This window comes from Octodon degus, unplaced genomic scaffold (assembly GCF_000260255.1).
Source record: "Octodon degus isolate 3935 unplaced genomic scaffold, OctDeg1.0 scaffold00089, whole genome shotgun sequence".
NCBI classification, from domain to species: domain Eukaryota; kingdom Metazoa; phylum Chordata; class Mammalia; order Rodentia; family Octodontidae; genus Octodon; species Octodon degus.
In genome coordinates this window covers 4,718,868-4,734,438 of record NW_004524665.1, presented here as the reverse complement: position 1 = coordinate 4,734,438, position 15,571 = coordinate 4,718,868, and the positions used below count along the sequence as shown (strand labels likewise).

The following is a 15,571-nucleotide window of genomic DNA, read 5'->3' as shown; positions in this document are numbered from 1 at the left end:
TGGCCTCCAGTCTGCTGGCCCAGCTCACGCACTTCACGCTGGGCAGCCCCATGGTGGTGCCAGTCAATTCTGCAAGAAGTAGCTGACGAGATGCATCTTCCTGCTCATGCAGATCCTCAGCGCTGTCTCTAGCTGTGACCTCACCACTGGCTCCACTCTCTTTGGAGGAGAGATCAACACCCCCAGGGCCCGTGGGTTTCCTTCTACCCATGCTACACCCAGGAGTTGTGGGAATTCCTCCGCTGAAGTAGCTACCCAGGTGAGAATCTCAGCTCCTGGGTGCCACCAGGAGGCAGTGTGGTGAGTCAGGAAGGGTGTTTCAGTCCTGGCTCAACTGTTTACCAGCTGTGAGGCTTTGAGCAAGCTAAAGGGTCCTTCTGGGCCCCGGTTTCTTCCTTCACAAAATCAGGGTGATGAAACAGGAGAGCCTCCCTCCCAGTGACAAGAGATGGTACGTGGTTCAGCTGCCACAGTACCTGCTACACGCAGGTCATTATTATTTCTGCACTTAAGGACAGCTGCCACCAGACAGCAGCCTGACTTGGTGCCTCACCATTTGTTCTCTAGTGCTTCCACAATCTATTTCTCCTACCTTATTGCTACCGTTTCTTTTCTTTTCTTTTTTAAAATACATTTTGTACAGAGTCTCACTACGCAGCTCAGACTTGTAGTGATCCTCCTGTTTTCAGCCTCTCTAGTGCTGGGATTACAGGTGGCTCAGCACGCCCGGGGGCGTGTGGTGCCAGGAATCAAACCCCTGTCCCTGCACTTGCCTGAGCAGGTGCTTAGCCTGCTGAGCTATCTTGCCAGCTCCTGCTATGTCATATTCCACTGCAGTTAAAAGTTGATACATTTGTTTCTCCTGTCCCCTGTGCACTCTGTGGGGACATAGTGAGTCCCTGTAGCATGTATCTTCACGTATTTCATACTATGGGAGGAACTTGCTGAATGTTTGTAGTCTTCTTAAACACACACACGCACGCGTGCACAGCTGAACTAAAAGGTCCTTAAAATAACAGGTAGTGCATGTGTGTGTTTAAGAAACAAGGCCGTGGCTCTAGAACTGAGTTTTGAAGGGCACGAGCTCAAGCAAGCAGAGAGGAAGCTTCCCTGATGCCCAGAGGTGAGAAGGAAGGAAAGGGGAAGGGCAGAATTCTGCGCATGCTCAGCGTCCCCCACCCCCACCCCTCAGGTGCAGACGAGGTCCATCAGCTCTGCTGCGTGGCCCACAGGTTGGGGACAGACCCACTCACATTGGCCATGCCACTGACAGAAGATGTTATGATCCTCACGGTGTCCATGGTGACCTTGTGGACCATCTTCTCCTCCAAGTCCTTTTGATAACAGTTTTCCCGGTGATTTTCCTGGAAGGCAGAACCCAGGAAGCCCTGCTGGCAGGCTGGCAAGGAACTGCCACAGTGTTAGGACAGTGTCTCCCCACCCCAGGGGCTCCGTGCCTAGACACTGGATCTCAAGCATGCTTGGGCATGGGCTTCCTGCCTAGGAGCCTGCGCCTATCCTGTCCTGTCTCTATACTTACAGCATGAATGGCTCTGTAGGCTGACACAGGAGGCATGGTCAGAATATGGGGTGAATGTTTAAATTAAGCAACATTTATGACAGTAAGACACACTGCAGCTAATTCCCCTTAAAGTACATCCTTGGTTTTTGAATGCCCCTCTACCATTGTTCTTGTCACTTCCTGAAGCAGTTTGGGAAGTCTTTTCAGAGTGTCTCTATAAGACATTAAAAAAAATATTAGTAAATGCCACTGCCGAGCCCCAGCCGACAGAAAGGCAGGCTTGTGAAAGCACCATGGCATGCCTGCTCCACTCTCCTTAGCAGGTCTGGCACCCTGTGTCTTGTGGTTCTTCTGCAAAGTTAAAATGTCTGTGAAAGGTACATATTTTTACTTGAGGCAAGACTTCTAAAGCTGCTGCAGAAAGCTGCAGGGACGGTGGGGCAAGTTCGTTGAAAGAAAGGGAAAGTATTTTGATGGGGATTCATAGTGATGTGTGATTTGCTGTCGTACATTTTAAAAAATGCAAGCACTTGATGAATGTTAATGTCACCCTGTGCAGGTACACTGGTAAGCACACTTGGTCAGCTCCTTGGAGACTATTCCTGAACAGCAGCTGTCAGGTGGGGCAGGGTGGGGCCACTCACCAGTCTGTAGGTGGACAGGGTCAGCTGCACAGACACGTACTTCAGGCCCCAGCCTTTGATTCTGTCCTGGTAGCCGGACTGAGCCAACTGGCCAATGATGCGGAGAATAGCCACTCTCACCTGAGGGGACCAGGCTGTGGGCAGGGGGCTCTGTGCCTAGCGCATGCCAGTGATGTGAGACACCTAGCAAGGGGGTGCTCTGGGCTGGGAAAGTGCCAAGGGCCAGCTGGCCACTTACACCCCCTATATCATCTCCCCTCTCCTCCTCTGGGGTCCCCCTCTGCCTTGTGCCCTGAGTGAGCCTCACCTGGCTCTTTCAGAGCCCCGTAAGCCCTCACTCCTCTGCCATGTGCTGCCCCCCCAGGGCCGTGGTAGAAAACCCACCCTTTATCCACTTTTTACAGTGGGACCCACTGCATGGAGGTGCAAGGCTAGCTGTCGCTGTCTGCTCAGCTGCTCTGTCCCAGTCTCCTGCCCTAGCACCCCACTTCTTCATTGAATTCCTCAGCCCCAAAAAACACTTCCTACACTGCAGCCAGACTCCAAGATACACTACATGCTAACAGGGGCTACCCTGGAGCCGGGTCCCCTCTGCCACTTTTGTCACATGCAGTGAAAAGCCCTGCACCAGCCAAGCATGGTGGCACACACCTGTAATCATAGCACTCTGGGAAGCTAAAGCAGGAAGAATCTCAGTTTGAGTTTACTAAGTTTGGAAAACTTAGTAAGGTAGGGAGATCTTATCTCAGAAGAAAAACTATACAAGGGCTGGTGAAGTAGCACCATGCTAAGGGCCTTGGTTCAGCAAGCAGTACTGCAAAACAACCAAATGGCCCATGCGGTGTGGCCCGGCCAGCTTCCCGGCCTCTCCTCCAGCAAGGTTGGAGCTTGAGGCTCAGGTCTAGCAAACTCTAGGTCTTTGAATGGAGGAGGGCCCTAAGCGGAACCGCAGTGCCTGCTGGGTCCTGAGAGAAGCCAGATTGCTGTCAGATGCCTCCACCTCCCAGAGCTGCGCATCATGCCCCAGAGGTCCCTGCCCTGGTACCTTGGAGCGGGTATCAGAGAGGGAGTTCTTGACCACCCGGATGGCCAGGCTGATGGTCCTGATATTCATTCTGGGCTCTGGAAAAGAAGACAGCCAGAAGGGGGTGACTCGGAGATATCAAGTGGCTCGGCCCTGTCACCTCAAGTACAGGCCTCTCCAATACCTTCAACACTTAGGGCCACTTTCTTATGACCTCCCCTGGGGTCCCCAGGCCCAGCCTCTCCTTTCAGTCCCCACAGCAACAGTGCCTTCCCTAGGACCTGGGTGAGGCGTGGACATTGTTTTACACCTTGTTCCCTGGATGCCCCCTAGGGAAGGTCTCATTTGACCCCATTGCTCTCCCCCAGAGCCCTGCACAAGGTCCCCGCAGCCAGGCACCCTGCTCTGGGCACACCAGTCTGCAAGCTCAACTGTCACGAGCGTGGACCCGCAGCCAGGCAGGCTGGTTCGAATCTAGCACGCCGACCATCGGGCCTCCTCTGTGCCATTGCTTCCCCATCTGTGCCCTGCGAATGGCCAAAGTGCCTCCCTCACCAGGCTACTGGGAGCCGGAACAAGTGAGCCTGGCACACTGCAGGGCCAGGGGCGGAGGAGGCTCGCTCAGGGAGGGAGGAAAGAGCCCCGAGAAGGTCCAGGAGCAGTCTGGTATTGCTGCGGCTATATCTAGACACCACCGAAACCTCACACACTCGTAGGTGGAGGTTTCCAGAGGGGGTGAATCTCGAGTGTGCAAATATGGACTACAGGTGCGTGATAATGGGCTCAGTCCACTGACTGGAATGGCATGGCCCCAGATGGAGCCTGAGTGCATTCACACCCTGGCTGTGGCTGGTGCCAACCAACAGTTTTGTAGTCTAGGCAGAAAATGAAGGGAAAGGGAGGCTGCTTCTGTACAGCTGCTCCCTGCCTGCCTGCCTGCCTGCCTGCCTGCCTGCCTGCCTGCCTGCCTGCCATGGGCTGGTTCTGCTCTACAATGTCCCTCAGCCACCCAGTGCTGCCTCAGAGCCAGGTAGCTATGGACTGAAACTGCTACAGGCTGGGAGCCACAATAAGCCTCTCCTTTTAACTTAGGTGTTTGGTATTTAGCCCAGCAAGGAGACATAACTAAGACAAGTACAGAGAGTAGGAGACAGACAGGTATCCAGGTTAAGGTTGCGATCAGGCATCACAGAGTCAGTGCTGGGGCAGGAAAGAGCCAGCAGCCCCAGGGCAATGGAGGCTGAGGCCGGAGTGCTGGCAAACCCACGCCTAGCTCGGACAACTTAGCAACCGTGTAAGGCCTTGTCTCAAAATAAAGGACTGGGATATAGCTTGGTGCAAAGGGCCTGGCTTCTAACCATAGTGCCACCAAAAAAAAAAAAAGGAAAGGAAATGAGGACAGGTGGGCCAGACAGGTGGGCCAGACAGGTGGGCCAGCCGCAGGTCATCAAGCACGAAGGGAGAAGGGATTTGGGGATTTTATCTGAGATGGAAACTTATTTCTGATTATAACTGCAACTTGAAAATAAGAGACAATTACTTGTAATAGATTAGGTGTGCAACCTTCTAGAAGAGTTCATGCGCATATGAACCTGGGTTTTCTTCATGTCACTGAGGTCTAGGCATACTGTGAAGTTCTACTTAGTACGGAAAGGGCAGTATTTCCATGAGAAAGTGTAGATGGACTACACCCTCCCCGGTGGTTATGTAATATTCATTATGCAGCACACTATCGTTTACCCCAAAATTCCCTACAGAACGCATTTAGGCAGTTTCTAAGGCTTTGCTTCAGCACAAGGAAGGATTGCTTCTGCCCAGTCATCTCCGGGCAGCTGCCTCCTTTTCACAGCCAACAAAAAGTTGGAACATTGAGCCCAGAGTTTGGCCCCTACTGAACTGAGCACATAGAATCGTCTGTGGTGGATTGACAGCTGGTGGTCAGCTTGTAACACCCGGCTGAACTGAATTAGTGTGACGCTGGCTGTGGAAGGGCCCCCTGAGGGTGACTGTCACCAACATAAAAAGGAGAACTGGAGAGGGACAACTGGGGCCTGTTGATTTTCCTGGAGAAGCTTGTCGCACTGACTTTCCAGACATGAACTCAGCTGTTATCAGTGGAGGAGCTCAGGACCTAGCTGTTCTTTTCCGGGAGTTTTGGTTCTTACTTTGAGTGGCACTTACCTCGCTCTAGTGCAAACCCCTTCAGCCTGCAGCCACAGAGTACAGTTGCAGGCTACCACCAGAGGGCGCTGTGTTTGCATTCACACTGGTGCCTGAGCTAGTGCCTCAGTTAGGCTGGTGGCTTCTGTTGATACCAAGGCCAGGTTTGGAGTTTGCATTTGGGGGTTAGAGCCAGAGGTTGAGGGTAGGAATCCAGTCCAGGGGACGCTAGGGTTTTGCCCTCATGGTCTAGTAGGCCTTCAATTTTTGCTTTCCCTCTAGAGTTTAGCAGCAGGTTCCAGGTTTGCATATCAAAAGCAGCAGGATGGGGTGGGAGGATGGGCCACATTGCTAAGTTCAAAGTTAGGAAACATGAAAGAGCCCAGAGACCTTGTTCCCTTGGCCTGCCCAGCAGCGCTCATCATCCAAGGGGAAGGGGCTGTGGCGGGAGGTGAAAGGGGAACCGCCCTCACCCACCTCCCGCCCACTCTTGCTCTCACCTTCTGCGCTCACCACGGCCTTGATCAGGGACAGCGTGGCCACGCAGGTGGCCTCCTTGCCTGTCTCCACCTGGCCCAGGAAGAACCTCATCAGCTCCTTGGGGTAGGAGCGAGCTGTGGGGAACGAGTGCTCCGGTCAGCCTAGTGCTCAGGGGCTCCTGGCGGAGCTGGAGGCAGGCAGGTCCACCCCACTGACCCTCAGACCCTCACCTAGGGCCACAAAACACTGCACAGTCTCCACCAGGTTCTGGTTGTTGTACTGGTGCACAGCTGGGCCTTTGCTACACACCTGTGCAGGGAGAGGTGAGGAGGCTGGAGGAGGCCAGGGAGGGGCCAGGGACACAGGGACAGCCCAGCCCAGCCATGTCTGCATCCTGGAGGAGGCAGGAGGCATGCCAGGGAGCTAGAGACCAGGCCTCCTGCTACAGCCCAACCCGCTCATGTCCCCCACAGCCAAGCTCACAGGCCCCACCTGGGAGTGCAGTTCCATGAAAATGGGATGGAGCTGCATTCGGGGGACAGGGGTGTTGGTGGTGACCGATGCTTCCAGAATCTGTCTCAAGACCTGCAAGGGATGCAGTCCTGGTTGTAAGTGATCTTCAACCAATGCAGGTCAAGCACCAGGGCTTTGTAACCTCAGGGTGCCTGCAGCCCCTGGCCTTCCCAGACCTGCTGACCTGACCCTGAATCCCACAAGGTCCAAGTGAGTGTCATGCTCAGTAACCCTCAGGAGGGGCTGCCCTGAGCCACTGAGCGCAGCATTCAGGACCTTTCCTACCCTTCTTTCCTGGGATGAACTTGGAGACGAAGCCCACTTTTTAGGCAGAATCTACAGGCGGTTCCCTCAGTCTGTTCCATCCGCCTCTTGCTTTTATACCCCAGGTCCGTGGCTTGCTTGAGGGGGAGCAACCCCTTTACAGTGTGCAGTAGCCCAGGCCACACATCCCATTGAACCTCCCATGTCCTCCTGGTCCACATCAACTTGGATTCAGAATGTGACCTCATTTAGAATTAGGTGTGATGAGTTAATGTAAAACTAAACATAAAAATTACTCTGTTCAACTTTCTGTGACCCTGCTTCCTTGTAAGACTGCAAAGAGGCTTGGTGTACTGTCAATAAATCATCAACAGACTGAGAGTTCCCAGAACAGACCTACAAAATAAATTAAAGTAAAGGTTGAAGTGTTTCTAACTGTACCAAATAACTAAGGTGTTGCTAACCAACTGGAAAGCGCTGCTGCGGTAGTCAGGACCATGTGCGCGCAGATGTATGTTAAACGGGAACTAAACAGTGCTCCCAGAAAGAATGTATGCTGAGTGATGGGCACGCTGCCCCTGAAGGTGCTGTTCTGTATTAAATGACAAATTTGTTTGCCAAACAGGATGTGGTTTCTAGTTTTAAAACCTCTGTGCTTCTAAGGTTCCTCGCCGTTTGTCCTCTCTTGCGTGAGTGTGGTTGAGCGGTCCTGGGCCTGGTCATATAAGTCTCATAAATTTTAATATTGGATTCTGGTTTCTAGGTTAAGAACCCACAACATTAGGGCCTGTGTACATGAAATCAGTCAAGGACCTTGAGACCCTGTGGTCTTAGTTACAGCAGCCGTAGATTTTATCCAAAGACCCCTTTTCCATGCATTAGAGAGTGCTCCCATAAGCCCCGCAAGTTCCAGGCATAGGGCGGATGTTGGGTCTGTTGCATCTCTCCCTTCCCCCACCAGCTGACACCCCAGATTCTGGAGCCTCCCACCAGGGTGCGGCAGCCACCCCCACCTGCGTGATGAAGAGCGGCTCCAGGCTGCTCTGGTACTGGGCCAGCAGCAGGGGGACATAGTCATACACCTGCTCCCGCAGGTCATCGTTGGGCAGCAGGAGGCTCAGCATGGGCTTCAGGGACTTGATGACCCCCACCTTCACCTGACGCAGGAAATGGGGCCACAGCATGCCGAGCAGGGTCAGTGACTTCTGCTGCATGCATAGAACCCAAGGACTGCCACAGACGGAGCCATGGAGGTGGAGTCAGGACTTCCCCCCGGGGTCGGGAACTGGCATGATGGGGTGAGTCCCACCTCCAAGCCAGGTGCCCTCCTTATGCCTGTTTTCTTATCTGTGAACTAGTCCTACATGGTGAGTGGGCGGTGAATGGGCCCCATGCACAAGCTTGCCCGCCTGGTCCGACTCGGTCAGGAGCAGGGTGATCTGTTCCTCGTATCCCTGGCTGTATCAGACTGGCTCCCAAGGCAAGTCCCATGGGTCCCGGGTGCCACCCGCAGGCCTGTGCTCTCTGAAGTCCCTTCACATCTTCAGCTCCACAGCCTAGGGCGCCTCTAAGAGGGTGCATCTCACCTCGGGGCTGGGATGTCTCAGCCACACAGTCACAAAGTAGCGATACATGGGGAACAACTTCACGGCAAACTGCTCCTCGGTCATCACAGGGTACGTGCTGTCCTCCAGGTGCCTCAGGTAACACTGCACCGCCTCACAGAAGGTCTCTACGGCTATGGGGAAGGGGGAGGCAGGTGGGGCCGGGAGCTGGAAGCAGAGCCAGAACATGGGCCCGCATCGTGCACTCTCTGCTCTCCACCTACATGGCCCCCAGTGCACTTATCTGAGGGTGAGAGGTGAGCTCACAAGTGTGCCCTGGAGGACACAGGGTCAAAGGCAGGACCTATGCCCGGGGGACTCCAGTGCACAAGGCAGCAAACACACTTGACTCACTTTCCTGGGCACCAGGATTTCTCAGCCCACAAAGATGTTAAGTCATCCAGGGTTTGGGGGTAACACCTGCACCCTCAGCACTCTGAGAGCTCAGCTCAGGCAATTTAGCAACTTAGTCAGATCCCATCTCAAAATAAAATAAAATGAAAATAGAAAAGAACTTGGGGTACATGTGGTTCAGTGCAAAGACTCTGGGTTGAAGCCACAGGATTTAAAAATAAAGGTGAAGTAATTAAGTCTTGGGATGACTTCATCAGACTTAGACAGCATCAGAGACTTGGCCAGTGCAAAGTGAGACATCTGTCCTCATCTCTCCCTCTGATAATGTGCACTCCCTTCTCTGGTCTCCCAAAATGCTCAGCCACAGTGTAAGCCATGTGGACTCACAGTGCTCCCCCAACTCCAGCCATGATCTATGAATCACCCACAGGACCCAGCCCTAGCTCCCAAGAGAGCCGGTCAGAGACCAGAAAAGCAGGAATCTGAGCTAACGTTCGTGAATGAAGATGCAACATACCTCTCATTCAGCAACCCCACCCCCTGCCTCCTCCTCCAACACCCTGATCAAGCCAGACCTGCAGGCCCAGGGAGTCACGCACCACCGCAGATCACCTGGCGCATCTTGGCTTCCTCAGCAAGTCTCAGCATCGTGAAGATTGTGGCCAGGGTGATGCCCATGTATGGCATAAACTCAAATACTGTGGGGTGGGGAAGGAGTCACAGGGCATCTTCAGGGTCAAGGCAGGTGAGCCAGGAGAGCCAGAGAGGACAAGCCCTTTACCACTGCCTCCAGATCTCTGACGGCCCAGAGCTGCGAGTGTTGTCCCTGGCTAGGGTCACAGGAAGTTGTGTAGGAGTCAGGCACGGCTGGCAAGCATGAGCCAGAAGTGGGTTTGGGGGAAAGGATGGGGAAGGAAGAGAAAGGACAGAGGGGCCTGTAGGGGGCGCTAGAGGGAGGCTGGGGGAGAGGGACACACCACCCTAGGAAGGAGCTGCCCGGAAGTAAGAAGAGAGAAGGCCTTAGACCAGCAGCGGAAGAGAGCAGGCAGAAGTGAAGATGGAGGAAAGAGAAATGAAAGAAAGGAAAGTCCCATCCTGCCCCAGGGACCACCCTTCTCCAAGCCTGACATGCAGTCTTGTGGACAGGTGGCCCCTCTTCTTGAGGCCTGACTGCTGTGAAACGACATAGATTTCAATCGTATGATAAACTCTCTCTTTGCCTGCCTGGCTGGGTCATTCTTTCTAGGTACCTCAGGCCTGCTGCACCCCTTTTTCTCTTTCTAGCCCCGCCAGGCCTCTACTCCAGCACACAAAGAGATTCATCCATGGTCCCCCTTCTGCAGCTTCATCTCGCTGGTGCCTTTGGCAGCACCGCATACAGCGGACACCTCGCCCTGCCCCTGTGGCACGGCATCCTGGCTTATAACGTCTTATAACGTTGCCATTGGAGCGATCTGGGTTCATCAGAGATCACGTCTCCAACTTTGAATCTGTATTTTCCTCCCAGGCCAGTGATATGCATAAGACGCTTTGTGGTGGTTCAGGGCAGCTCCAGGCAGAGCCATGGCTGCCCCGACCCTCACTGTGGCCAAGGGCAGTGGCCAGGGCCCTGCAGTGCCCTGCGATGCAAGCCGCAAGGGATTCAATGTATTTTAAATATGATATTCCCAACCCATGAGGACCCTGTCAGACAGAGCCCTGCTCAAGTGAAAAGCACCTGTCTTTTCCTTCTGGCCTCAGTGTACCACCCTGCCTCCTTCCCCTCCGACTACTCCAAGCTGGCCCAGGTCATCTCCTCTACTTCCCTCCCCAGGTGTCAGTGGCCTCAAACACCTCTGCAGTCTGACACTGCCCAGCGAAGCCCACAACCTCTGGGTCTGCTTCCAGAGAAACTCACTGCCCCACACCCCGGGCCTCTCTGCTGGGACATCACACCAAACCAGATTATACACTGGAGACCTCTGGCTCTCTCCCAGCATTCCCTGCTTCAGGAAAGGAGCCCACAGCCCACAGCCACTTGCTTCCTCTGTGCCTTCCTCCCCACGCAGTTTACCAGACCTGCTTCACAGCTGTTCTTTGTGCACCAGGGCCCCTGCCTCAGCCCTGCTATCAGCCATCATGGCTCTCCTACGGTGATCTTGCCAAGTGCCCTGCAGACCTGAGGGTCTCCCCACTACTCACTCATGGCCCCTTCTGAGGACAAGAGCCATATTGTGAGCCAATGTCCATCTCAAGGTCCATATTTAGGAATAAAAAGAGAACTGGACTTAGGAAGGCAGAAAACAATGAGGCAGGGGAGAAAGGCAAGGGGAGAGGAGGGGCAGGAGTGAGAGAAAATGAAGGAGACAAAAGAGAGGCAGAGGCAGAATCTGAATAGTGGGGACAGGCAGAGGCACCTGGAGATGAAAAGGAGAAAGAAAAGACAGGAATGGAAAGGGAGGCTTGGAGGCCGAGGCAGAAACAGAATGAGATGGAGGACACGAGAGCCCCAGGGGGATCTGAGCAGCAGAAGCTGGGGTGGGGACCTCAGGGCCTACCATTGCCATTGGCCAGCTTGGCCAAGGTGACAATGACAAATTCGTCAGAGAGACTGAGGGGCTTGAGGTGGTGCTGCAGCTCATACATGACCAAGTTGAAGTGGTTCCGTGATAGGGCCACCAGGGTGTCACTGGCCACTTCTGCTTTCACATAGCCCTCCATCTGCAGAGGACATGTGCAGGGCCACCATCAGCTTGGCCTTCACGACCTCCCCTACCATCACACTAGCTCCATCCTCCTGACTCTTTGGGCTCCACCTGCCTAGGCCCTGGGAGGTGACCGGGCAAGGCTGTGGGGCCGCCCAGGCCCACCAGCAGCCCAGCTCTAGGATGGGCAGAGCGAGGACCCAGTAGGGCCGGCGCCCCACTACCTCCGAGAGCTCCCTCATCTCCTTGGAGGCGACAGTGACCAGCCTCTGCACACACTGCTCCTCCAGCTCCCCTTGCTGCTGGATGATCTCCTGGAGAATGCTGTAAATGGTGACCTTGCGCTGGGTGGAAATCTGGGAAGCAAAAAAGATGGATGCGAAGACTGTGGGCTGGGCCAGCGGATGTGAGGTAGGCTCCGCCCTGCCCTGGCACTGCAAGCCCACTTCCCAGCCCTCCCTTCCTGTCTGGCGCAGGCAACCGCCACTCTCTACCCACCCAATCTCAGAAGCAGACTTCTCTCCCCCTTCATTTCCTCCTACCTTCCCCGAATTCCTCCTACTGGCCCCACTGATGTGACTTGCAAATCGACCCTCTTTTCTGTCTCAGTTGATGCTAAGCAAGGCAGGTGTCAAACAGCTCACACTGCAAGGTCCTTGACACCAGCCATCTTGGAAGCCTAAGAATGCAGACTTTGCCCTGGCAAGGGAGTGTGTCAAACCAGGAGCTTTGTCTCTTCCTCTCTTTTGATTCTCCATGGGCAGCGCTGACCACTATTTAAAATGACCCAGCTTACAAAAAGGTTGGACAGGCGGGTTATGCACCGGAGACTGCACCTGCATAGTGCTGTTTGCATGCAACTCTGGCTTGCTCAAGTGCGACAAGCCATGCTTCAGGAAGAGCCTCTGTGCCCAAGGACCTCTGCTGCCCACCACGCCCTTGGGGGAGGCCCAGAAACCTTAGCAGATTTGGGGGCCCCAGGAAGAGAAGAATTCATTCAAATTTATGGCAAAAATCCACTACAGAAATCTTAGTCTTGATTACCTAGTCATGGTATAGCAAATAATAAAGAGCGATAAGATTTGGCCAGGGATTCCTTCTGATAGTGCCTGAACAGAAGTTACTTCTGGGGCCTTAGCAGCTACTCTGTCTTGCATGGTTCTAGCCCAGTGTTCCTCAGCTTCACTGTGATTTCATTTTGCCTCCCAGGGAGGCTTTGTAGACATTCTCCCCAGTTCAACATTAATAGCATGAGTATACTGTACATACGCTGGTATGCGCACCTGCGTTTCGTATATTGAAAAGTGGAGTCTCTTGCTTCCTCTTGAAGGCTGTAAGACCTCACGGAGAATGTGTGCTCTAGGTTGCCAAAACATGCTTAGGAAGGCCTCGATGCCTAACTAGCGCACTTTACATAAAGGTCTAGGCAAATCGCCAGGCCAGCCTTTTGTGATCAAGGTTAGTCTTCAATAAACAGGTTCACAGTGCTCAAGAAATGGAGCCAACCTGAACGCCCATCAGCAGATGAGTGCCGAGGACAAGTGCTCTGTGTGTGCAGTAGGATATTAATCAGGCATAAAAGGATGAAAGCCTACTGAGGACCACATGGATGGGCCTGGTGGACAAAGCCTGAGTGAACCAACCCAGACACAGAGAAACAAGTACTGCATGGTCTCGCCCACAGGTGGGTGCTAAGCGCTGCTTTCTGAGAAGCTGAGAGTTAAACGGTGGCTACCAGGTCAGAGGGGAGGAGGGGGAAAGGAGGTGGAGGAGGGGATGGTCAGGGGTGCAGTGGCATGCTTGAGAGGAGGAATGTGTCCTGGTGTTCTGGTGCACAGGAGGGTGGACAGAGCCAGCAAGGCTACATTGCATAGCTTGAAAGAATTGTATGAGAGGATTTTGAATATACTCATCTTACAAAAATGATAACTTTAAGGTGATGAATATGCTAATCATTCAATCTGATTGTTGTAAAATATATACAGAAGTTGGAGCATCACACTGTATCCCAGAAATATGTACAATTATTATGTATTGATCGGAAGGAAGGAAGGAAGGAAGGAAAGAAGGAAGGAAGGAAGGAAAGAGAGGAGAGGGAAGGAAGGAAGAGGAAGGGAAGGAAATAGTAAAAAAAAAAAAGAAGGAAAGAAGGGTTTTTGGATTCTATTTATGATCACAACAGAAAAACTGAAAAGCTTGAAGTTGGCCAAAGTGATCACCAAGTGACCTTCAGCGAGCGCTTGGTGCTGCCCAACAGGGGCTCTGGAACCATCAGGCTTTGCTTTTTGTGTGTGTGTGTGGTATCAGGGATCAAACTCAGGACCTTGTGTTTGCCCAGCAGGTGCTGATGCCGCTGAACTACATCCCCAGTCCACTTTGCTTGAGTTTGATCACCTACTCTATTTTACAGCTTTGTGAGGATAGAGGTCAAATTATAGAAAACTTTAAAGTATTCAAATGTTCTTTACATAGCAGTAAAAATGATTCTCGTTCAAGATAATGAAAATGGATTTGTCTGATAAAGAATATAAATCTCTACAGGTCATATTCTCATGTGTACAGTTTTTAACATTTTACTGGTTCTTAGTTAATTACATCTCTTATTTTTTTATTTTTTGGCAGAAGTGGGGATTGAACTCAGACCCTTCCACTTACCAGGCAAGTACTTATTCTACTGAGCCATCTCCCTGGCCCTCTTAGCTAATTAAAGAATGAATAAAAGAGTCTTTGAGGCATGATAATTTTTTCTTAAATGTATTTAGTACTGGGTCTACAGGGTCTCATTACACGGATTAGACTCTAGTGATCCTTCCTGTTTTTCAGCCTCCCAAACACTGGGATTACAGGTATTTAACTGTAATCACCATGCCCAGTCTCAAGCGCCATTGCAGTGTGTCCTGGGGTGGGCCTGGTATGGCAGGTTGGTGATTGAATCCCAGTCCTGCATCTGCCTAAGCAAGCCCTTAATCTGCTAAGCTACCTGGCCGGCCCTGAGGCACATCAATTGTTTAAAACACGCCTACTTGTCTACTGTTTATTGCCACTCATCTCGGCTTGAGGTCTAGGTATTAATCATTCATTCTTTTCTATACTTTTTTGCCCTTGTATTTGGGAACTACTGATCCTGGAGAGGCTGCCTTCCCAGAGTCAGCCAGCTCCTAGAGAGAGACAGAAGTTGCCCCAATGCATGCTTTTCCAGTACAAAAGCCAAATAAAACCAACAGGCCTGAAATGTATTCTCTCAGAAATGGTATGTTGCAGCCCAAGCCCAAGTCGCATGCCCTTGGAAATGGATCTTTGGGAGATAACTGGCATTAAGTGAGGTCATGAGAGTGTGACCTTCATCCCCAGGGTTGATGTCCTTATCAAGGAGGTGGAGGCAGAGGAGCTGTCTCTCTCTGCACCTGCACACAGGAAGAGCCTTGTAAGGATGGTGACAGGCACTGCCTGCAAGCTAAGGGGCGCTCTGCAAAATCCGAATGTGTGTAACCTTGGCTGAGGGCTTCTGGCTCCAGCACTGTGAGAAAATGCATTTCTGCTGTATAAGTCACGCAGCCTGTGGCACTGTTAGAACAACCTGGGAAGATGGAGACATCAACTGTCCAGAGCCCATAGTCCCTCCAAGTGACTCCCAAGCCCACTGGGTCACAAGATGAGGAGTTTTCAATGGGAATGCCTGAGGCCCCTGGGGAGGCATCTCTCCATGTTTTCCCCCTTTGTAGGCCACCATCTGCACGTGTCTGTGACAGCTGAGTGTGCTGTGCAGTGGATGTAGATACCACCCACTATGTGGACATACAAGCAGTCAAAGCTGCGGAGCTCCAAGGAGGGCATTGCCCAGGGGAGGTGGCCCTACCTCCGGCATCTGCAGGGAGCGAATGAGGGCATTCATCACCACAGAAGGCTCGGTGGCGGCTTTGTCTGTGATTATCACTGAGGCCAGGGTCTTGCGCAGGTCTAGACCTGCCCCCTCCGTGTCCAACTTCACTGACTCACTGTCCATGATGTTCAGGAGGTTGGTAACTTGTTGGAAGGTAGCTGGGACAAAGATGACACAGCTTAGACCCTCAGGAGTTGCTCTCTGGCCTCCCCTATGCATGCAAGGCCCCAGATTCCCTCGTTTAGATGGAGAAGCTGAGGCCTGGACTGGGACCGGCTGCCTCTGAGGAGAGAGTGACGAGGACGGCAGGGAGGCAGGCATGTGGTAACCTCCTTACCGTCTGATTTGGGAGGTTGTAGCTCCCCTGTTTCCTCCAACCCCTCTGCACTCAAGTCTGTTGCTACTCCTGCCATCTCCTCTTCAAGCTCTTCTGAGACAGGTG

The 15,571-nt window shown here is 52.8% G+C and overlaps 1 protein-coding gene across 1 annotated transcript in view; it reads right to left on the bottom strand.

Moving 5' to 3' along the window:
- Mroh2a (maestro heat like repeat family member 2A) overlaps nt 1–15,571 on the bottom strand; it is a 48,192-nt gene that overhangs the window by 31,566 nt on the left and 1,055 nt on the right. Inside the window, exons 2-14 of the mRNA XM_023722240.1 lie at nt 15,467–15,559; nt 15,106–15,287; nt 11,474–11,605; nt 11,103–11,265; nt 9,165–9,263; nt 8,194–8,345; nt 7,647–7,764; nt 6,323–6,450; nt 6,061–6,139; nt 5,851–5,964; nt 3,212–3,288; nt 2,167–2,286; nt 1,254–1,364 (exon numbers count right to left, since the gene is read on the bottom strand). Of these exons, the coding sequence (XP_023578008.1) occupies nt 1,254–1,364; nt 2,167–2,286; nt 3,212–3,288; nt 5,851–5,964; nt 6,061–6,139; nt 6,323–6,450; nt 7,647–7,764; nt 8,194–8,345; nt 9,165–9,263; nt 11,103–11,265; nt 11,474–11,605; nt 15,106–15,287; nt 15,467–15,559 (1,568 nt within the window). The remainder of the gene's footprint in view (nt 1–1,253; nt 1,365–2,166; nt 2,287–3,211; nt 3,289–5,850; nt 5,965–6,060; nt 6,140–6,322; nt 6,451–7,646; nt 7,765–8,193; nt 8,346–9,164; nt 9,264–11,102; nt 11,266–11,473; nt 11,606–15,105; nt 15,288–15,466; nt 15,560–15,571) is intronic.